Below are 24283 nucleotides of genomic sequence, written 5' to 3' on the forward strand. Positions count from 1 at the left end.
TTCTGTTTGTTGTTAATATATTGTCAATGCAACCATTTTACTTATTAAGAATATGTTGTTCAGTTTACTCTTTTTGAATCAGTTTTGATATACTTTTCTAAAAAATATTCACTTTTAAAATGTTTTAATTTTACTTAAGATCTATATTTTATATATATGTTATATATATATAGCATTAAAATGTAAATATTAAATGGCACTGAAATAGAATTATTTGTTTTAGATTTAAAAGGAAAAAAGAAAATTATTTCATGGTACAAAAAACATCTAGGATAATTGTCAATTAAAAAAGAATTTTGCTAGGTGATGGTGGCACCTGCCTTTAAGTCTTTATTCCCAGCACTTGGGAGGCAGAGGAAGAGGCAGATGGATCTCTGAGTTGGAAGCCAGGCTGATCCAAGTTCTAGGACAGCTGGGGCTAAACAAAGAACCTGTGTCTCAAAAGACAAAACAAAGCATAAAGAAGAATTTCATTGTGTATGATTTATCAAGCACACATTTGTATATTGTGTGATATCCTTTCTACTGCTGTTGAGCAGTTTCGCTGTTCTTGCTCTCACTTCTAATTGTAATTATTTGAGTTTTATGTTTTCTTGGTTACATTTGGAAATAAATATAAATGTCTGGAGGGATTCTGTTCCTAAACCTGGATCCTTATGTAAAATACGGCATGTATAAAATCCCACACAAAGCGTATGTGCCACCAGTAATGTGCTTTCCACTTTGCCACGTTCCTTGGATTTTGTCAGAGGCATGTACTAACAAAACATCAGGGTTTTGGGCTCCTTAGCTTATTTTTCCCATTTAAGGTTTTATATTGTCCTTCCAACTTTGTGTATGTTTATAAATATGAGCAACATAACAAAGACTAGAGGTTGCATTCTGAGATTTCCCCTTAATATTCTTCTTAGGTTTCCTTATTTCCTTACAGTCATAATTCACTCTTTTACAGACTTATCCTAATTTAAAAGAAGTTCTAACTTAATCACACTGTTTTCAAAATAGGTCTTCTCTAATTTCGATTGTTTTTTTTTTCCTTTTTAAATGTGTTGTTCTATTTTGTAGCCTCTTTCACTGATGGAAGAGGTCTCCCTTATTCTGTTACTTAAAGAGGTATCTTTGAAGTTTTAGTGTGTTCATTCAGGGATTGTACATTTTCTAACCATCTTTTGAAACACGCAAATCCAACACATCTTGTCATTTATATGGTAATTGTGTTCTGTACTTGTAGTTCTTAAAATCCCTAACATATTAATTTAAGTACTTGAGTCAATATATATCTATACTTATGCCAGCTTAACTGCTTCCAATATTTGGATGCGTCTGCCTTCCAGTGGCATCTTCTTTAGAACTGCCTTCAGTAAAGTCATTTGGGAGTTCACTCTGCTTGTATTTAACATGACTCATTCTCTATCATTCTTCAATTAGCCCTTTATTATGTTTAGGATGCTAGGGATGGAGTGGAGTTGGAACAAGTTCTTCCTATTAGTCTAGGATCATCTGCTAGTGAGCCTTTTCTACCAGATTCCCACATTATGGGATTGTGGATTAATTCTACTATTTCCAGACTGAAATCTGTTGTCATTGAGCCTATAGCAACATAAATTGGGTCTCTCCTTTCTTGTTGAGAGAGGCTTTCAATCTATGATTCCATTCTATTTCTAGTCTACCATTAGGGTAGGAGAATTCTGTGGCCAGTTTACATGTCTTTCTTCTTGTGAGGTTGTCATTTCTCTCTGTCTTTGCTCTGCTACAGGTTCAGTTCAGTTCCCTTGGGAAAGTAAATGACTAAAAATTTGAACATTTTAGTAGTACATGATTCAGGACTGGGGAGGAACTTGATATAATGCTCCAGGTACAGATAATGTGTTCCAATCCCTCACCACAAAAAAACATTTTGTGGTGGTACATGCTCCTGCAGCACTTAGGAGATAGAGCCAGGAGAATGAAAAGTTCAAGGTTATCCTACTTATATAGAAAACTCAAGACCAATCATATATATATTCCCAATTTTCACACTTTTATTACAAGCTCAGCAGTTTTTTACCTTTGTTGAGTTCTCACTGTGGAAATGAACTACACCTGGTTAGCTAACAGAAGTCAAGGGTGTCTGCTTGCTCCTGGGATTTCAGCTTTCAAGGTGGACTTTTGTGCTTTCTTACTTTTGAAGTGGCCAGAGGTCCTTGCCCACTTCAGCAGATGATCTCAGGTCAGCATGATTCACTCAGGGGGAGATATCTACTCACTTTGGGGAATTTCTGTTCTCCACTCGCTCATAGACCTGATTCTTTGCCTCAGTTCCTCCCTCACAGGTTTGAGTCACTTAGAGTTTTAACCATTGTTTCCAACCATGAAGTTTTGTGGGTATATTTAATTTTGTTATATGCGTGTGCTTTGGTGTCTATTTACCCATTTCTTTGATAGAGATGGAAAAGATTTAAGTTCTCTTGTACTGCTCTTTTCTATTTTCATTGTCCTATTCTAGCTTAACAAAGCACCCCAGCCTCCACACCCTTCACAGAAGTTTAATTTGTAAATTTTAACTGGCAATGGACTTGTACATGTTGTACAACACTGGGACCCACCTCTCATCAGCTGAGCTCATCGCCCCTACTTTGATCTCAGACCCTAAACAAAATGAGAGTCTTTTCTATCTTTTTTGTTTTTTATTTTGTGAATGAGCTCTGGGGTAGGCAAGCTAGCATATTACCAGAGATATTGGTGCCTGAAAATTTTTCTAATTTTTCCCCATCTGATATTAACTGAGCAGTAATATGCACTTTTATAAAATAAAAGGAGAAACATTGTTTGTCTTAAAATTAGACTGTTTTATAAGCTAATTATATAAATGAAGTGTTAGAGTTCCTGATAACAGAATTCTAAATTTCAATGATTAGGGGAAGATTAGTTATTGGGACGGAATATTGAAAATTGTAATATCGAAATTTTTGATATAAAGAAATTAACATCAAATTTCTACAAAATTATTTTAATGGATAGTGACTGCTGATACAGGGGGCCTCAATTTTAGAAATCTTTACATAAAAACTGTTAAAATTTAGAAAATTGCTTAATATTTCTTAACTTGCATAAAATTACTTAATATTTCTGGATTGACTTTAAAATTTGAGTTGCAATGATATTAGTCTACAAAATTTTGGGAAATCAACTAACATAAAATACTAAAGTATATAAATACTGTTTTGTGCATAATGATCATTGGTCATTTACTTATGTGGATATTTGAGTGATAATGAGGACTATGGTATTGACTATCCATGGAAACCTCCTTCTTCTCACCCTAGGGACAGATTCCACTTTGGCATAAACATGAGCAAAACTGTTAAATGAATTACTAGGAAGAATGTGTTTTCTGCCGCTTATATTATATTTGAAAACCATTTCAACTTTTGGAGGAAGTGTAACTGAATTCGCTTTGTTCCAGAAGTTAAAAATGAAACAGTCACTTTTGACTGACATGTCTTGTGGCCTGGTTGCATGAATATCATTCTGAACATTTCTCTCCTCTTTGCTGACCCTGAGGAATTCTATGTAAGATGTATTTGGTGATATGTTCGCCACTGTTCCTTATTAGTCTTTGAGTCACAGGAGAATGGCCTCATTCATTGATGGGTGATGTTAAGTTATTCTGACATCGCCCTCAAGACAGTCATCAAACTCTAAGAGTGACAGTATGGATACTCTAAAGGATGACATACTTTCATTCAACACCCTTGGCTTCACTGTATGATGTGTGCAAAATTCCAAATGTGAGCTCTCTCTGCATATTTTATTATTCCCTGGAGCTAAGTTCAAGAATGTTGTGTCTATTGTTCACTGTAGCAGTTAGTTTTCTTTAAATCTCATGATCATTTTTAATAATAGAATGTATAAGAGGAGCCTCTCCCTCCTGAGGGCTAAAGATAAACTATCTGCTAACTCTTACTTTGAAGGATGGTGGATGCATTGTTTTCTTGGGAAAATATAAACTCATAAAATATATAATTGTATGAACCTGTTTATGCACAATTCAGAAAGTTAGTTGAAAGATAATTTGCAGTATTGGATAGCTCTAGAAGTACAAAGCAATGAGCTGAATTTAATGAAACAATAGGAGTGATGAAGAATGCAAAACTCCAGGCTAATTTCCTTTCTTTGTGCCTAAGATTCCCAGATGTTTAATAATGAGTATCTCTGGGAACCGCAGCTATCCAGATTGCAAACAGAAACAAGATGCAGTAACTGTGTGGATACCAAATGCATGCATTATTTAGGTGGATTTTATTTATTTATTGTGTTTGCTAAGAGCATGAAGAGCTTTCTGAACATCACAGAGGAAAATTATATGTACAATGGTTGGTTTTGATTGTCAATTGAACTAGATTAGGAGTGCCTAGCAATTAGTGAAGTCTGTGTCTGTGTGTTTCTTAGAATTTACTTAGAGAGGATCTAACAGAAATGGAATATGTGTCCCTGAAAATGATAGTACCATTTTGTGGGCTAGATTCACACATGAAATAAATTCAGCGATTGCAAATTTCCTTTATTTTTACTACTCGTGTATACCATAATATGATGATCTTGCCCATACACTGCAACTGCTCTGATGCTCAGACTTACTCAAGCCCAGCATGATAGGGCTGAGGGATAATGAATGAAAAACTCTGAAACTGGGAACAAAAATGGAGCTTTTTCATTCTTTAAGTTATCGTCTGGTACTTTGGTTGCCACTACAGAAAGCTGACTTATAATAGACAAAATTAACAATCTCTGCTATCACTTTGAATTCCTTAGCATGTATCATCTCTCCAAGCTACAGTGTCTTGATCTTTCTCATCCTACAGTGTCATCACTCCCCACTTTTGTCTCAGATAAGGAAATGATCGTTCCAGCTTCCTGCTCGAAGCAGAGCATCGTGGATTACTCCTGTAACCGCATCAATTTGAAAATGGAGGCAGAAGGATCAGCGTGTATTCTTAGCCTTAGTTGCATGGCTATCTTGAGGCCAGTCTGGGCTGTATGACACTACCTCAAAAATTTAAAAACAAAGAAACAAGCCAAAGTAAAATCCCCCTTTTTTTGACCTGTTTGTGCCAGTTCTCATTTTGTGACATCAGTCAGGCATGTTTTGTGGTCACTCTAAAGCAATGGTTCTCATCCTGTGAGTCACGACTCTTCTGGGGTATAATAACCCTTTCATGGGGTTCACTTATGTTCATCAGTGATGTAGGAGGGTCTTCTATCTATCTGTTATTTCATTGGTTAACTAATAAAGGAACTGCTTGGCCTGATAGGTCAGAACATAGGTGGGTGGAGTAGACAGAACAGAATTCTGGGAAGAAGGAAAGTGAGGCAGATGCCATGCTTCTCCTCTCCAGGTTAGATGCTATGGAGTCAACAGTCAGGTCAGACTGAATCTTTCCCAGTAAGCCACTATCTCGTGGTGCTACATAGATTATTAGAAATGGGTTAGTCAAGATATGAGAGTTAGCCAAGAAGAGGCTAAATATAATGGGCCAGGCAGTATTTAAAAGATAGTTTGTGTATTGTTATTTCTGGGGCTAAGCTAACCATGTGGGAGCTGGGTGGGATGAAAAGCAGGCCTGCCTGCACCTTATCACTACACATCAGAAAACAGATTTTATGTTATGATTCATAAAAGTAGGAAAATTAGAGTTATGAAGTACCAAAGAAAATAATGTTAGCATTATTTTCCACAAAATGAGGAACTTTATTTATTTTTTAAAATATTTATTTATTTATTATGTATACAATATTCTGTCTGTGTGTATGTCTGCAGCCCAGAAGAGGGCACCAGACCTCATTACAGGTGGTTGTGAGCCACCATGTGGTTGCTGGGAATTGAACTCAGGACCTTTGGAAGAGCAGGCAATGCTCTTAACCTCTGAGCCATCTCTCCAGCCCCAATGAGGAACTTTATTAATGGGTCATAGCTTTAGGTAGGTTGAGAACCACTGTTCTAAGGGATGACCTTCCCTATGCCTCTGGCTACATATGCTCCCTGGAGCTTCCGTATAGTCATGCTTCTAAAATCAATCTCTCACCAATCCCTTATCATTCCATCAGCTTTAACTCCTTACCATGTGAATCAACTCACCCCACACTTACTTCAAATACCTCATTTAAATTTCATTGCAGAATTTGGAGTTACAAATCTCCGTGACCATGTCTAGTCTTTCTGAAACATTCTACACTGTAGATCTAGCACATTTAAAAAATGTTTTAACTTCTTGACTTCTTTAGTACCATATTATATCAAGCCAATCTATTCCCTTAATAGTTTCTTCTTAAAGAAGAGGTAGTCAACCTGTGGCTCATGATCCACTGTGGTGTGTGTGGGGGGACTGAACAACACTTTCACATGGTTCACATGAGACCATCAGGAAATACAGATATTTATATTACATTTCATAACAGTAGCAAAATTACAGATATGACATTACAAGGAAAATAATTTTATGGGTGGGGGAATCATCAAAACATGAGAAATAAAGGGTTACAGCATTAGGAAGGTTGAGAACCACTGCCCCAGAGGCCGAATTCTTCCAATCTTAGTATTCTTTCCTCCTTTTCTCTTTCCCAGTAGAATCACCTGCTGTGACTTTTAACATTGCTGTCTACATTTGGATGAATGAGACTCTACATTGCTCTAAAGATTATTCCTTACTCTGAAGTCTATGTTCAACTTCATAGTTATTTGTGATTTTTCTGGAATGTCATCTTTCTTCAGTTTTTCTATTACTCCAAATCACCAAGAAATTTCTCCTAGAACAGGCTGAGTCCTATTCCCTGTACAATTTCACATAGACCACAAATAGAGCTTTGGCTAATCAGCGGACCTCATCTCTCATCTAATTTCCTTACCAAATCACATTGTTTCTTTCTGTTTATTACCAGAGTTATTGCAAGCATTGTTAAATGACAGAATGAATGATTTTCCTATTGGGTTCTTCTTCTTCTCTGTGTTAACCCAAATTATTTCACAAAAGAATCTTATAATGAATAGGTCAGTAATATAAGAAATATTCAATAGATTTTCAGTGAAAATTGATTAAAGTTGAAGATCTTTATTTAGAAAACTCTGAGATATAGATAAAAATTTCATTCTAAATTTGTATCACCATTATATATTTAAGAATTATTATTTTTATCTCTGACTACCCAAGTTCTTATAATTTCTTGAAGGCCATTGTCAATGAGATGGTCTCTGTAAATATTCGGAGTAAGTTGATGGAAAAAAAAAGGTGTAGGAGGAGGCTGCTTTTTAGTTCCTTGCCAACTGGCTAGTTTTCCCTGAAATAATCACACAGAAACTGTATTAATTAAATCACTGTTTGGCCCATTAACTCTAGCTTCTTTTTGGCTAACTCTTACATATTAATTCAACCCATTTAACCCATTTCTAGTAATCTGTGTATCACCACGCGGCTGTGGCTTGCCAGCTAAAGTTCCCGGCGGCTGTCTCAGGTGGTGGATACATGGTTTCTCCCTGACACCTCCCTTCTTTCTCTCAGCATACAGCCTAGCTTTCCCAAACTAGTTCTATTCTTCCCTGTCATAGGTTCAAAGCAGTTCTTTATTCATTAACCAATAAAAGCAGCACATAGCCAGAAGAATCTCCCATACCAGTAAGGCCCTAGAAGACCAGGGGCAAAGCCTCTTTTTTCTATGTTGCTTCAGGAAAGTTACATTTCAGTCTTCATTCTTTCACGGTTGTCTTCTAAAAAAGGGAAATTTTCTACATATTTCTTAGGTATGTTTTTAAGTTTCAGTGAAAACATAATGTAGAGTATCTGGCATAAAAATAATAATAGTTCTTATGATGTTACTGAAATGTATTTTCATGTGTACATTTTAAAAATTAAATTCTGCAAATTGTTTCAGTTTTAGTATTATAAATCCATATATTATGTAGAAATATACATTGTAGACAGAGACTGAACAAAAAAACACAAACATAAACAAACACATACAAATACAAAACACACACAGACACACAAGGCCCATACAGAAAACCCATAGAAACACTAACTTGGAAACCACAATAAATAAGCAAAAAAAGTTTTAAAAATGCCCAATTAAAAAAATTTAAAAGGCCCAATTAAAGCATTATGAGACATATACAAAAATATCATTTGCATTCTTTTTTGGGTTGATTGTCTAGTGCTGGGCATGGGTCATCTCTAAATGTGATTTCTGTACCCAGTGAGACTTCACTGGAAAAAACACTTTATCCGCTGTGCATGATTGTTAATTGGAGATAATTACTGAGGTAGGTATGGAGGATCTTTCTCAGCACTGGGACCTCATCTAGCTTTGACCAGGACAATACAGTATATGCTGCCTTTCTCTCTGTGAGTATATATATATACTCTGGCATGTCTAAAACTCATGGTTTCTTTTGTGTCTCCTGGGTGAGCCATCTCCAGTGATGGATAGGTCCCAGCATTAGGTCTGAAAAGTTAGTGGGGGACAGAAGTGAGCAGGGGTGAGAATCTTGCACCCTGACTGACTCGTAGTCAGAATGCTTCTTTATTTATACAGAACTCAGTAAATAGAAATAGATTGATGTTGTTCCAAAATATAGATCATATCATTTTTGGTTTTAGACATGTGTTTCACTTCCTTTTGATCATCTTTAGTCATGATTAATAAACTATGACAGAATAGAATTATCATTTCCAATCATTTTCTCTCAAGTTGTTGGCATCTTTGATAAACTGAGTTATCTTTTATTCTTACTCATTAACATCATAACACAACTTTTAAGAATCCAGAGGCATATGACAGCCTATTCTCAGACTAGTATTGTTTTTGTGGCTACAATAAACCAAAACAAAATATACAAGCTAATCTAGGGAGATTGCCATGACCCAAGAAGTGTATTATTAACTCTTAAAGGTTAGAGTGCTCAAGAAATATCCTCAGGCCAAAGTTGTGACAACAATTGTGTTGTCTTTTTGACTCCTGCGATTCCCATCAGATATGACTGTATCCATCTCCCATTATTCCTGGCTCTACAGATTTTCCACCTCCTCTTCCACATAGTTCCCTGAGATATGAGAAGATGGTCTTGATGAAGATCTCCCATTTAAGACTGAGCGTGCCACAGTCTCTCACTCTCCGAACAGTGTCCAGTTGAAGAGTCATGTTTGGGGACTGGTGAAATGACTTAGCAGCTAAATGGTAGTTACTGTTCTTGCAGAGGAACAGAATTCAGTTTCCAGCACCATATCAGAAAGACATCTCACAATCACTTAGAACTCCATCTTCAAGAGGTCTGACATACTCTAGAGCAATGGTTCTCATCCTGTGGGTGTAAAGTCCTTTGTGAGCTGAACATCCCCTTTGCAGAAGTTGTCTAAGACCATGCTACATACCATATGTTTACCTTAAAATCATAACAGTAGCACAGTTATAATTACGAAGTAGCAAAATAATTTTATGGCTGGGGTAACCACAACAGGAGGAGCTGTAGTAAAGGGTCACAACACTAGAAAGGTTGAGAATCACTGTGCTAGAAGTACTGTACTCACATGGACACACACACACAAACATATACATGCAAAAAAAATTAAAATAATAAAAGTGAATGAATGCTTTAAAAATATAGTAAAGTTTTATTCTACTCATTTTTTTTAATCCTGAAGAAAAATACAGCTTCATTTTAGTTTGTGGTATGTTATAACCTACGAACTGCTATGTATATTTTTATGGATGAGGACCTTGAACCATTTTTCTTTTGTGCATAAATTTCTAACAAGTATACAAATTCTCAAAGGAAGAAGATCTTTGCTTTCATTTAGGTAGTCTGGCATTATTTTCAAAAGATGCATACTATGTTGCTTCCAAACATCATGTCGCCACTTATAGATTTCTTTTATTTATAACTGTTCATCAGTTAGGTTAAAATTGTGGCCATTTCATCAGTATTTAAACAAGCTTGTTTAAATAACCTTTAAAATGAGTCAATTCAAACTTTATTTACAATCTATAAAAGTGGTACAAGGAATTCTGCTTTGTTTTCTTTTTCGTTCTTTTACATAAGAGCGTTTCTCATTGATATTCATAATTTCTTTTCTATTAGAGAAAATTCAAATACTGGCCTATCTTGTCCTTTTTGCATTTATAAGTTAAAATATGGTAGGAAAACTCTGAGTAAATAAAACAATTATAAGTACTAAAAGATTGCAATGAAAATTAAGATTATTCCAGTATATTGTGTTAATGTTGTCGCCAATTTAAAATTACTTGCACACAATTCTATATGTGCCTGTAAGTCAGAATATATAAAAGACAAAGTAATTTTCAAAATATGACTGAGTTACTGTTTATGTCTATGAGTTGTAATTGAAGTTTAATGTCTTTTTCTTAAGTTTTATTGAAGTAAAATTTGTAAAGACGAACTGTACATTTTAAGTCATTGATGTATAATTAGTAAAGACAAGTTGTACATTTTGAGGTATACAATGTAAAGGTTTAATATACATATGCATCAGGATATAATCATCATGACTAAGCTAATTAGCATATTAATTGGCTCAGTTAAGTGTTATACTAAGAAATTTACATTACAATCTGCTGTCTTAGAGAAGTGTGTTTGTGTGTGATGTGTTTTTCTGTGTACATGTGTATTGTAGGACGTTGCATGTGTGCACATATACATGTTGAATCTTCAGGACCATTTCAGGTGTTTTTTTCCATAGCTCCCCACCTTGGCTTTTGAGGCAGGGTCTTTAACTGACCCTGGTGTTTTTGTTTGGGGAAGGCTAGTTATCAGAAAATTTCAGAGTTTTTTTTCTATTTCCCCATCCCCTGGGTTAGGATTACAGATATGTGCCATCGCACCTGATCTTTTGTGTTGATTTAGAGCATCCAATCCCAAATTCTCATGTTTCTTTTTCTCTAAATAATTGTCACTATTTGATAATGGCCATTCTGACCTATGATGTGATGTCTTATTATTTTTATTTCATTTCCATGATAACTAATGTGGTTGACCCCATTTTTATGTTTCTGTTTACCTTGTGCATATATTTTTTTAGATATAATTAGTTGGGCTATTTTTTCTCTATAGGTATATGACTTATTTATTATTTTTATATATTAATCTACCATGGCTATGGTTTACAAATGTTTTATATCATTTAAGGTGTCTTTTTAATCTCTGAATTGTTTGCTTTGTTGCTTAGAACATTTTGATGTGATGTGTCCCGTACTTTGATGTGATGTGTCCCGTACTTTGATGTGATGTGTCCTATACTTTGCCCCTCTGTTTTTGGAGCAGTTCAGTGCTGTCCCTTTGCACCCATTTCCCAAATCAGAATGCTTGAGCTAGAAGCTGCATTTAGATTAGTGACCTGTAACTCTTAAAAATCCTTAGGTACAGTGTTTTCCTTTGAACAACAAAAATCATTTAGACTGAATTACTTTTCATTTTTGTTCTCTAGAAGATTCCAAAGACACACCAGCTTCAAAGAAAGGAAAAGGTGAGTTTGTTTTCTTTCGCTCATTTACACATTTTCTCTCAATGATGCAACATTTTGCTTTTTATTGCTTGTTTGTTTTAGTTTAATCTTTTGATACAATTATTGGAATTTCTAGACCACATTGATGTGGTTAAATAATTTTTTCAATAAATTTGTATATTTATGAACTATGCATTTCATGATATATTAGAAAAAAATAACTGAATGTTATTTAAAAGTAATCATCAGCTACATTTTTGACTAATCTGCAGAAACATCCTTTAAAGATTATCATATTTAAAGGTAACTTTATCAAGTAGGGAAAAGCTATTATTTCATCAAGAATTACTCTTAATTAAGACAAAAAGTCACTTATAGTAAAGCTGTCTCATAAAGGGAGAAAATAGGAAAGCAAGAAAGGGAAGATAAGACCTGAAAAACAAACATATATACATACATACATACATATACACACATACACACAAAATCACACTGACTAAAGAAAAAACCTTTCCTGTTAACATTCATCCCCTATAACCTTTTCCACTATTTTATTTTTAGAGTTCTCCAGAGACTATTAAAACATGCATCATTTCTTTAAGAGAATACATGTCAGGAATTCCTTCAATTTTTTTTTAAAATCATTGTTTTAATTTCCATATAACCATTATCAGTATATATATATATATATATATATATATATATATATATACACACACACACACACACACACACACACACACACATACAATAGTTCTCTGGAATTCTCAACCTTTCCTTAATATTAATAAAAATCATACAATGTTTGATAACACTGTTTTAAAGAAAAATGGAAATAAAATGACACTGTACTCATACATACACTCATATACAGATACAATATGCACATAATTAAAATAAATGTTTTAAAAATATAGTTAAGGTTTATTTTGATCATTTTTATTTATCCTGAAGGGAAAAAACTTGCATCTGATATTAAGGGTCTTGGAATTAGCGGCTTGACTATGTTGCAACATAAAAGCTGTTGTGTATTAATCTATGGATAGGGACTTTGTACTGCTTTACATTCATGCTGAAATTTTGTATTCATATTCCTAAGCATAAAACGGTTGTTTGATTCATTTACATATTCTGTGATAATTTTCAAAAGACACACACTATCTTATTCCAAACACCATGTCACCATTCATAGATTTTCCTTATTTATGCATGCTTATCAGTTAAGATTATGACCATTTCATCAGTATTTAAATGATCAAAGCCAACACTGAAACAAACTTTAAAAGAGGCCCATTCATACTTTAGTTGCAAACTACCAAATCGGTGCAAGCAATTTTGTTTTGTTTCCATTTTGTTCTTTTACATAATAATGTTTCTCCTTGAAGTTCATAATTTCTATTCTATTAGAAAAAATAAAATACTATCTTACCCCTTTTCCATTTACCAGTTAAAATATGGAATAAAAACTTTGAGTAAATAAAACAATTATAAGTACTAAAAGATTTCAATGAAAATTAAAATTGCTCCAATATATTGTGTTAGTGTTGTCTATGATTTAAAAGTACTTTAATGCAATTCTGTATGTGCCTGCAAGTCAGAATATATTAAAGACAAAGTAATAAAATAAGTTATTGTTTATATCTTTGAGAGTCAGCTCAAATTTAATGTCTTTTTCTCTTCTTTCATTCAGGTACAGTTGGTAAGATAAATTGTACATTTTAAGTTATACAATCTGATGCTTTACTATACATATGCATCAAGATATAATTATTATAACTAATATAATCAGTTTATTAATTGGCTTAGTTAACTTTTGTAGGATGAACTTTACAGTCTGTTGTCTTAGATAATTGTGCATATGTCCCATTGGTGTGCATGTGCTTTGTGTGCACATGAGCAGGTGCAGGTCCTTGTAAGTTCAGGCACATGTATGTGGAAGCTATATGTCTGTGACAGGTGTTTTCAAGCACAGCTCTTCACGTTGGCATTTCAGGCATGGTCTCTTTCTGTCCCTGATATTCACTGATTTAGGAATGTCAGCAAATTCCATAGAGTTCCTCCTGTTTCCTCATCCCCAGAGCTAGGGTTATACATGGGCACCACTGCATGTTATGTTTGTTCTGAGCATCCAAACTCAAGACCCCACAACTGCAAGCCATCTACCCACTGAAACATCTCTCCGGGCATTGTCTTAGAAAATTACATGCCTGTGATGAGCTAGATTTGTCCCGAACAAGTACCCCCAATTGGAGTTCCTGGATATTATGTAACATATAGCAATTTCATGCATTTGAAAAACTCCAACATTTTTCTCTGGTGCATAGACCGATTTAATTTCCAACCAAGAAAGTAAACAAAAAAATGTTCTTTTCCTCTAAATATTTGCTCTATTAGACATTATTTGAAAATGGTCAATTTGACACTCAATATCTCATATTATTGTTATTTTATTTCCATGACAATTAGTTTAAAAATATATATCTGGATCATATATGTAATTTAAATGTATGATTTTAATTATATTTTTATAAATATAATATTTTATATTTATTTATTTTACATTCTCCCTGTCCCTCTTTGATCCCTCCTGTTCCCATCCCCACCTGGCCCCAGTCCTCCAAGGAAATCTCTTATATTTCCCCTTCCCAGAGAGTTCTGAGTGTTCCCACTTGAGCCCTCCTTGTTACCTATCCTCTCTGGGTGTGTGAACTCTAACATGGTTATTGATCACATTTTATGTTTCTTTTGAACATGTGTATACCTTTTATGGATATTTTTATTGGGCTATTTTATCTCTAGGCATATGGCTTCCTTACATATTTTAATAGATTACCTTCTATCAGCTACATGGTTTGCAAATATTTTATCTCGTTTCATAAGTTGTCTTTTTATTCTCAATTGTTTGCTTTGCTGCTTAGAAACATTTTGTTGTGATATTTTCTGTACTTTGGTGTGATGTGCCCTGTATTTTGATGTGATGTGTGCAGTACTTTGATGAGAAGCATATCATATACTTTGTCCCTCTGCCTCTCTCCACCATTTCCCCATACAGACTGTTTAATTTAGAAGTTGAGTTTAGATTACCAACCTGTAACTCATTAAAATCTTTAAGTAGAATGTTTTCTTTTGAACAACAACAACAAAAATTTCAACTGTGATTTGCCTTTCATTTTTGTTCTCTAGAAGATTCCAAAGACACCAAAGACATATCAGCTTCAAATAAAGACAAAGGTGGGTCTATTACCTTTGCTCATTTACACATTTTCTCTTAAGAATGCAATGTTTTGCTCTTTTTTTGTTCATTTGTATTAATTTAATGTTTTGGATCTCTTCTCATAATTATCCACATTTATAGGGTAGATTTACTTTTACTAATCATGCAGTTTTGTAAACTATGAGTTTCATTGCATATTGAAAAAAGTTAGAGAGACATTATTACAAGTAAAAATAATTTATTATTTAACATACAGAAATGTTTTTTAATATTATCATGTTTAATAACAAATTATCACTTTATTGATTGGAAATGAATTATTTCCTAAAGAAATACCTGTAATTAAGAAAATGCCACTTATAACAAAACAATTTTCATAAAGAGAAAAAAAAACAAGGAAGGGAACATAGACCCTAGAAAAGACACACACATACACATGCATACACACACACACACACACACACACCACACCACACACACATAGTATATGTATTCAGAAAACCCTGTGCCTTTAAACGTCTAATCTAAATGAAACATTTCCAGAGGTCACTATCTGGAAAGTGAGAGTTGGAACTAGCTTTCTCAGTTTTTGTCATTGTTGTTTGTGAATGACTCCTAACTTCTGACTCGAGAACTGCTACACCAACCACACTTATTTTCTCTTCTACTTATAATTTATTCTGTGAATACTAAAAATTGTCCAATAGTTGCTCTTACTATGAATAATATGCTCTGTAACTGGCACTGTTCTTTATTAAAAATGTGACAAACATTGCTTTGAAAATCAAACACACAGCAAGAAAAGTGGATACCCACGCCTTGCAAAATAAATTTTGGATTTTAGTTTGTATCAAAGTGTGTTACAGAAAATGTATAAAATTTGTGAGAATGAAAATTGATTCAGCAATTCATGATACAAGCATTCCTAGTAGAACTAAGATTAGACCTAACACATCTTCTGTCAATTCCACTATTAGACATATATTTAAAGGTGATAAGTCATTATCACAATATGATACCATACTTCCATAATAATTGCCATACTATTTACATAGTTATAGCACAAAATAAACACATATGCCTTTTTGTGAATGAAAGGTAAAAGAATAGTGACATATATGCACAATGGGTTGTTATTTAGCCAAAACCAAAACCAGCCAACCAATTAACCAAAGAAACACCACAAACTGTTATCTGCAGCAAAATGGATGGGCATGAAAGTCATTGTGTTAAGTGAAATAAGACAAATGCCACATACCATCACTGTTTTCAAAACTAGATCTCAATTGGATACAAGAATAGAATGGAGCAGTTGTGACAAACTGAAGATAGCAGAAAAGAAGTAAAGAATAAGCAAACTACACAACACCAAACCCAGAAAGGAAGAATTTTGTTTTCCCATAGTGCACTGAAGTAACTATTGGTTGAAATAGTCTATGTGATATTTTGAATTATTAAAAGAAAACTACAAACTCTCCAATACATAAGACTGATTGACCTCTAAAGAGACATAATTATTTACATAGATGCTACTTTACTATCTTATATCTGAACATCAAAGACTGTATATCAAGAAATAAAGATAGGCCAGTTTGTTCCCATCCAGCAGACTCCAGCCAATAGGGCCAGCCTTCCTGTTTGTATCATTGCCAAGAGCATGTTTCTCTATACCTGTGAGCTCATTTTTAATACGGAAAATCTGAATTGATAAAAACCTCAAGTGTGTAAGAAGGATTTTTTCTGCCACTAAAATACTGTGCTCGTGCTGGGCATTTATGGCACATACCTTTAATCCAGCACTCAGGATGCAGAGGCAGACGGTTCTCTGTGAGTATGTGGCAAGCCTTGTCTACAGAGATAGTTCTAACAGCCAAGGCTGTTACATAGAGACATCCTGTCTAATAAAATAAAAAATAATTACTGTACTGATGTATTGAAGACTCAAGCCATGTGCATGCTATGACATCTCTGCATGTATTAATACTTACCTTTTAAATTTTTCTCCTCTAGAAGTAACTGATGATGTATCTTCCCAAAAGAAGCAAAAAAGTAAGTTTATAATTAAATTAGAAAAACAGCGAACTTTCAATACCATGTAGAACTTAAACTTGGAGCCTCCTATGAACAATATTAGGAAAAAAAAGATTTTTTAGCTAAAAAGTATTTTTGACCTGAAGAATAACCTTATAATGAACCATTTATGCTCCAAAGAGAAACTTGTCATTTTTATGTCAGGAAAGAGGTACAGGGTTGGATAACTCCAAGTAATCATTGAAGTGGCATTTATCACAAACCATTCTGCATAATTCTGATCCTTGGCTTTCTAGCAGAATCTTGCTTAAATGTGAGTTCTTGTCTGCTGTATAACAGATCCACAGAAGTGAGGGGCTGAACTTTTCTAACTCAAGTTTTTAAAAATGTAGAAATATATTTTAGCAATTCAGTTGCTTAGAGATTCATTCCCAAGATTCAGAGTTCCTTTTGACATCGCTGAATACCTGGCAAGACTTTAACAGTCGTTTTCTGGGATCCTTGATTGTATAATCCAATCTGCATTCACATGCAGTTCCAACACTTGGAGCTCAAGAGTCCCAATTTCCCAGTGCTTCCAAATTAAACATTTGTTTTCAGATGGTAAAGCAACAAATCATGGATAAACACACACACACACACACCTTTCACCAGGAAGATGAGAATAAGCAGTTTTAAAATACGATCCATTATGATCATCACACATAGTGCTTTAAAGTAAACAACTGGATATTTAGCTGAGAAAATAATTCCTGTAGGGTTTGCATGGCTTCCTCCATGCCTTCTGCAGGTATTTGGTGCAGTGGTTTATTAATGGAGAGCTTCAGATATCTACAAAGCTGCAAGTGTTGCTGGTGACACTGTCGTGAGTGCAGTGCTTGAAAGAGGATCCCTGAAATGCTTAATAAAATCAGACTGTGAACAATGGAGGCATGCAAACAGTCTTGATGAAATAATTTCAGATACCATTTCAAAATTCATGAAAAAGCAGTTATGATCCAAGCTGCAGTGCTCTCCAATTGATAAAGCATTGTCAATAATTTTCAACTAAATTGCATCATTGGTTGAGATTTCTTATTTCACAAATAAGCATTAGAAATTCAATAAGTAGGTTGTATCCATATTAATTTCCTATTTATCTTGTCTGTATTAGAAAGTGGGTGAACATGGGTGGAATATCTCTGTATCGTTTTTTTTACAATTGCATGTGAATCTAAAATTATTTCAACAAGGAAAGATGTGATTAAAAGTGTCCAGGCATGGTTTCTACTACTAGCTCTCTAAATGCTGAGTCATGATAATTGCCTTGCGTTCAAAAACCATCCTGGGACACATACTAAGTGACCCTGGATAGCCATTGTTACAGACCAAAATGTTTCTTGAAAGAGAAAGAAAAATAAACACATTAAATATTGTCAAATACTTTTCAGCACAGATTGCCAATTGTGGAATTTATTATATCACAACATTTTTTTTATCTTAACATAGTAGTTTTATATCCTAGTCTTCATGAGTCTTTAATGCAGGTTCTAAACGTTTTGGAGCTAGTGATATTTTTATTAAAAGCTCTTTCAGCATGTTAGATGCATATGCCACAACAGCACCTGTATCTTCTGAGGTTCAAAAAGGATAGACCAGTCATGAATAGGCTCTTGAATTTTCGCATCGATGCTGCCATTTCTCCCTGACTCTTCAGTTTTTTGTTATTTCCATCTAATACACTATTATAATCACTACAGCTTTGGAAAAAGAGGGTTTGTACCACCAAAGTAGAACAAAACAGAAAACAGGTTAATTTCTGAGAACCTGGTTATTGAGGCTAGACTACCTTTAAGCCCTGAAATCTGGGGATACCATTAATGTGACTCATGCCTATAGTCTCAGAACTTGGGAGGCTATGGCCAAAGAAAATTTGTGAGCCCAGCCTATGAGGAAGTATTACTTCGTTCAGCTTCCCCCTAGCCCTGCCACATTTCATTTCATTCATACGAATTTGGTCTTTTCTTCTCTGGTCTTCTGCAAAATGTCTAGAATTGTTGGCAAAAATATATATGGATAGGCTAGAAAATAGTGAAACATCAGGAAGTTTATCTGTGATTATAGGAGAGGCGTTTCCTTTCAACACTGCTGCTTACAGGGAGACCTGATTTAATGTTCAGAGCTCAGGTTCTGCATACTGCTTCATGCAATAATTTACACTGCCCTACTTAAAAACATATATATATATATATATATATATATATATATATATATATTTTAGTTAGTTGAAGGTGAGGGATAGAGATCTAGTGTATGGGTCTCAGAAGACACTGTATTAAAAGTTGAATCCTCCCTTCCATCATGGGGCTTGAGCTTACTTAGTCAAGATTGACAGCAAGCACCTTTACTGGCTAAGTCATCTCACTGGTCCTGTGCTACATTGGTTTCACTTTTCTGTGTACTATGCTTGAATTATCTGCACTAGGCTGTCTCAGTAGAGCTCTTAGCTTCAAAATTAAGATAAATGGAACAATTCATTATTTTAGAACTTGCAGACTCTATGGGATATTATTTTATACACACACATACACATGCACACACACACCACACACACACACACACACACACACACACACACACACACCCTATGTTGAATCTTTTATTTTTTCAGTATTCCCATCATGATTTCCATTATCTTGATTTTATGCATGAAGATCCCAAAACATGATGAAGTTTAGTTTTGTCTAGAAGTTATGAGGGCTAACTATAGTCAGAGAGTAGTTAGTCTACTGTGGTGTACAATCTCAATGTCTTGCTCTGTTGCTGCCCAAGTCCTACTTGTAACAAAAATTCTACTCTTTTCCTTAGATCCCATCAGTTTCTTTCAATGTGTCTACTTGGATGGATACAATGGCTACGGATTTCAGTTTCCTGTCACTCCTGCCCAACGTCCTGGAGAGAACTCTGGCAAACCAAACTCTCCAGGACAAAAGCAGCAAGGACAGTAGACCCCCATGTATAACCCTGACAACTGCATTGACCGTGTGAAAAGAAATCATCTCTTTAGTCAAAATGGTGGCACAGGCAACTGAAACTATCCAGTGCTGAGATTTCTTTGTAAACATTCTGCCCTTCTGCCTGGTATAAAGAGGTGGCACGGATAAAGGGGTTGAGTAATAATTAAATGTGTTGGAGGGTCTAATACTCAAGAATATTCATGTGTGTCTATTGCTGTGGGAAGGGTACTTACATTTAGTGGTTTTTATTCATTGTGAGAGTGTACACTCATTATAATTTATTTTGTATTGGTCTTTTAAATGTAATTGGCACACTTACGAAACAAAATTTCTGGCTTCAGGTAGTTTTTAAATTGATAACAGACTGTGTTCTAGGCTTAAATGGTACAGGAACATACACAAAAGTTGCTCTTCTGCATCGTGTGAGTAAACTCAGTTTACTTAAATACCTAAGTTTATCATTATATTCGTGTCTGTTTCTAGTTCAGTTGTGGCAAGGTTCTACAATAGGTATGACTTACACCAGAGTGTTGTAAGTCCCTTGTCATATTCTTCAAATATCAGACAGAGAGGACGTGACAAAGAACATATGTTTGACAAATCTTATTTCTGAGGTTTGTCTTGAGCTCCAATTAAGACTTTTTCTCCTATGGACATGTAGTTAAGCATGTCTTGTAAATCGTTTGTTTAATATGTCAGTCAAGGAGATGTGAAATTTTCACGTTTCTCCAGATTGTGCCCCAATGAGAACATCACCTGGGTGAAAGTTTAGATAAATCAATATTCATAGGTGACCAAGGCAGACAGAATGTATTTCTCAATACATTCTTCCTGTAAAATTAAATATTTTCTTTTTCAAATGAAAACAGTACAAATGCTGTTCAATGTTTAAGTGAGACATTTGGTCCTTGTTATGTTCATGAGATGTCTTACTTTCTTTTACTAATTGGACATTAATGCCAGTTAAATGAATGGCAATTTTTAACTTGCTCATCCATGCATTACCATAAATAACTTTTGAGAGTGTTCATCTTAGTGATGATACAAATGCTCTGTTTTAATGAGCTTTTCTTATCAACTCTAAAAAAAAAATGTGTCTGTGATTTTTCATCACGTTTCCAGTTGCAGGTGAACTTGTTAGAAATTAACTCAGGAAATGACTTGACTTACCATTTCTGTCACTATCATCAGTTCAGCACTGGCTGAGCTATTCAGTGACTGACCTAGTCATGTGACTGGTTTTCAAGCAATGCAACCAACCACAATTCTTGAGATCTAAAATACAGGTCAGTTTATCAATCGTCAACTAAGGTGTGGATCAGTATTAATGTTGGGATGTCAATAACTTTTGTAAGAAAGTTAGTTTTAACCAGATGCTGACAGATTTTATTCACACCACAACAAACTTAACACTACAGTGAACTAGATTAATGGAACCATTTGGAGGGGAAAGGAGACCAAGAAATGGATCATTTCAGATCTGAGCAGATGGTATTATCTTGCAAACCCCCTTCATTCAGCAACTCAAATTTACGAGGACAGTGAATGAAGTGCTCTGCTTAGGTGTGGTTTCATTCATGCAATTTCCTGCATAAAAGAAGAGAGAGCAAATATTACAGTTGTTTTAAAATTCCTGTGACGGGGTGGATTCTCCTCGTTATTATCTTTCAGTGACTATGTAATAAGGACTTACTCTTGCTACTCTGTGTCAGGTACTAAACTGTATAAAATAAATACAGCAATCAATTTTACTTAGTGCTATTCTGGCACAGCAAATGACATTGGAAAAATTATTAAATGGACTGAGTCTGTATCTCCATGTGTAAAGGAGAACCAACAAAACAAGCAGCACAGTGCTTCACAGATTTACTGTGGCAACAGATAAAGTATCTTAAGATGTTTGAAAATATTTTCTGAAATCACCTTTTGGAGATGATACTAATTTTATCTCCATGGAGTTTTAAATATCATTAGTTATTTCTTTATGAAATAAATTGACAAAAAATAACAAATGTTATTGCAAATGTAGATTTAGAGAAACTAATTATGGCGCAATTAACAATGACAATAATTGTTAAAGTTTGTCCAAACTATTATTGATGATTATAATTTGAAAGTATCTTCTCAACAACCATCTGTTTGTATCTTTACATCAATAAAGTGTTTCTAGCCCTTTTGAGTTTAATGATTTTATCTCTAAAATAAAAAAAACACAATAAGCTAATTCTCCATTTTAAACGTTTCTTCATGATTTATGCTTTGTGGTAAAAATGTGTAAGAAATTGCTTAAATTTTTGGATTTATCTAGTGGGTGTGAGCTTTCCTTGCTCCCATCTTTCACTCCATCTTGATATTTGAAATTACCCAGAAAATAAGAACACATCTTTTAACCCATGTTTTCTTATTTCTCTACAGTTATGTCTATTCTGTTAACCTTAATTCAAGTGTAATGAAAGTAATTTGTGTGTTTTTCTGATGAAAATGGCATTCTGTGGACTCAATGTGATATATTCTTGCCTAAACTCTTAGGGGAACTATTTCATAACTGTTAAAGCATATTTAAGAACTCTGCCTATTTTCCTGAGTAATCTTGCTAAATAAAAACGTAACAATAATAACAAACATTGCTGGTAGAAAATTAAAAATTCACCTAGCACAGCTGACATCTTCAGAAAATGAAAATACTCCAAGAAACACAAAAAAGGAACATTTATTAAATCACTTTTTATAAACAGATCAATGTGAGGAGTGTGTTCAGTCACTTATCAGGTCTAATTTCAGTTTCACTATTGGTGACTGGGATTAAAGGACAGCCCAAACTTCATAACCACACAATCGTTACTTTAGAGGAGAAGACACCTGTGTGTATTGTAGTAATAAGGGCAGCGGGGCTGCGTCCCCAGCACCCCGGCTGCCTGGCTAGCTTATGCCCGAAATAACAACACACAAACTGTATTCATTTAATCACTGCTTGGCCCATTTCTATCTAGCCTCTTCTAGGCTAATTCTCACATATTAATTTAGCCCATTTCTAATCATCTATGTAGCTCCCCTAGGTGCGCTTACCGGGAAGATTCTAGCCTATGTCCATCCTGGGTCGGAGCTTCATCGCGTGTGTCTGCCTGGGAGCTGGGAGCATGGCGTCTCCCTGAGGTGTCTGCTCCTGAGAGGAGCACTGTGGAGTCTGAGCTCACTTCCTCTTCCTCCCAGCGTTCTGTTCTGTTTACTCCTCCCACCTATCTTCTAACCAATGAGGGCCAAACAGTTTCTTTTTATTTAACCAATGACCTTCCTCCATCAGTGTATGCCAGTAGTTACTGGTAATTTCAAAGCTAGGCCTTGAACCTTCCCTAACTTTCAGAATTCCTTGGCTAGTTCTTAGGGTACTCTTTAAAATTTTTATTATTTGAAAAGTACATTTGCATTATCTGTGTGCCTGTGTGAAGTAGTGTAACTGTGAGCAGAGGTACTGCAGTGACCATAAGAGGGCTTTAGATTTCCAAAGCTGAAGCTACAGGATGTTGTGCCACCTATTTGAATGCTGGACACCAAACTCTGGTCTCCTGGAAAAGCACAAAGTACAATTAACTGCTAAATCATCTTTCTGGGCCCTTTGTGGTTCATAACTGTAGGTACATGTTTCTTTCCTGCAGCTGCTCCCAAATACTCACACAGAGGTTTAATAGTATTTATAAATGCTCAGCTGGTAGCTTCGGTTTATTCCTAACTAGTCCTTTTGAGTTTAATGATTTAACTCTAAAATAAAAACACAATATAAGCTAATTCTAATTTAAATAGAACTAATAGAAGTCTTATAACTTAAATTAACCTATTTCTATTAACCTATATTCCATCATGTGGCTTGTGACTCTACCCATCCTTCAGCATGTTCTGCTCCATCTGTGGCTCCTGGCATCTCCTCTCACTCCACCCTTCTTTTTTCCAGCAGTCTCAGTTTGGCTTTCCCGCCTAACCTTTTTCTGTTGAACTATTAGAGAGACAGCTTGTTTTTTAAACCAATCACAGAGACAATTATTTACAGTGTACAGTGATTATTCTACAGCACAAAATTACTATTGACTGATTTTTCTAACACCCTCCAAATTTATATTAAGAATATAATCTGTATCGTAATTTTATATGGAAAGACTTACTTGCTTCTACTCACAAGCTGAGGAATGTTTGCCATGTTCATTTGTCATCCTTATACAAAGAGTGGATCTTAGAGAGGTTAAGAAAACCAGACAGTGTTGACAAACATTTTTAATTCCAGCACTCGGGAGGTAGATTCAGGCAAATATCTGAGTTTGAAACAAAACTACTGGTCTACAGAGCAAGTTCCAGGACAGCTAAGTATACAAAGAGAAACTCTGTCTCAAAATGCACACAGACACACACACACACACACACACACACACGGTAAGTGTTCAGCTGTCCCACCCTCGAAGAAAGTCTTCCAAGCAACAGCTGCTCTCCTGGAGCTATTCAAGACCATGCAAACAGGGTATGTATTACACCTTTTTGATTGCGGCCATGTGATTTTGTTTTCCAGT

At 34.9% G+C, this 24283-nt stretch overlaps 1 protein-coding gene across 1 annotated transcript in view; it reads left to right on the top strand.

The window, feature by feature from the left end:
• The window catches only part of LOC121449227 (triadin-like), a 72540-nt gene extending 50606 nt beyond the window's left edge, over positions 1-21934 (top strand). The window contains exons 15-19 of the mRNA XM_041653531.1: positions 11472-11510; positions 13180-13188; positions 14673-14720; positions 16714-16752; positions 19582-21934. Coding sequence (XP_041509465.1) covers positions 11472-11510; positions 13180-13188; positions 14673-14720; positions 16714-16752; positions 19582-19721 — 275 coding nt within the window. The 3' untranslated portion in view covers positions 19722-21934. The remainder of the gene's footprint in view (positions 1-11471; positions 11511-13179; positions 13189-14672; positions 14721-16713; positions 16753-19581) is intronic.
• Positions 21935-24283: the final 2349 nt, after the last annotated feature.

The sequence above is a fragment of the Microtus oregoni genome, unplaced genomic scaffold (assembly GCF_018167655.1).
Source record: "Microtus oregoni isolate MIOR12 unplaced genomic scaffold, Mior012 000006F_ref0000085, whole genome shotgun sequence".
NCBI lineage: Eukaryota > Metazoa > Chordata > Mammalia > Rodentia > Cricetidae > Microtus > Microtus oregoni.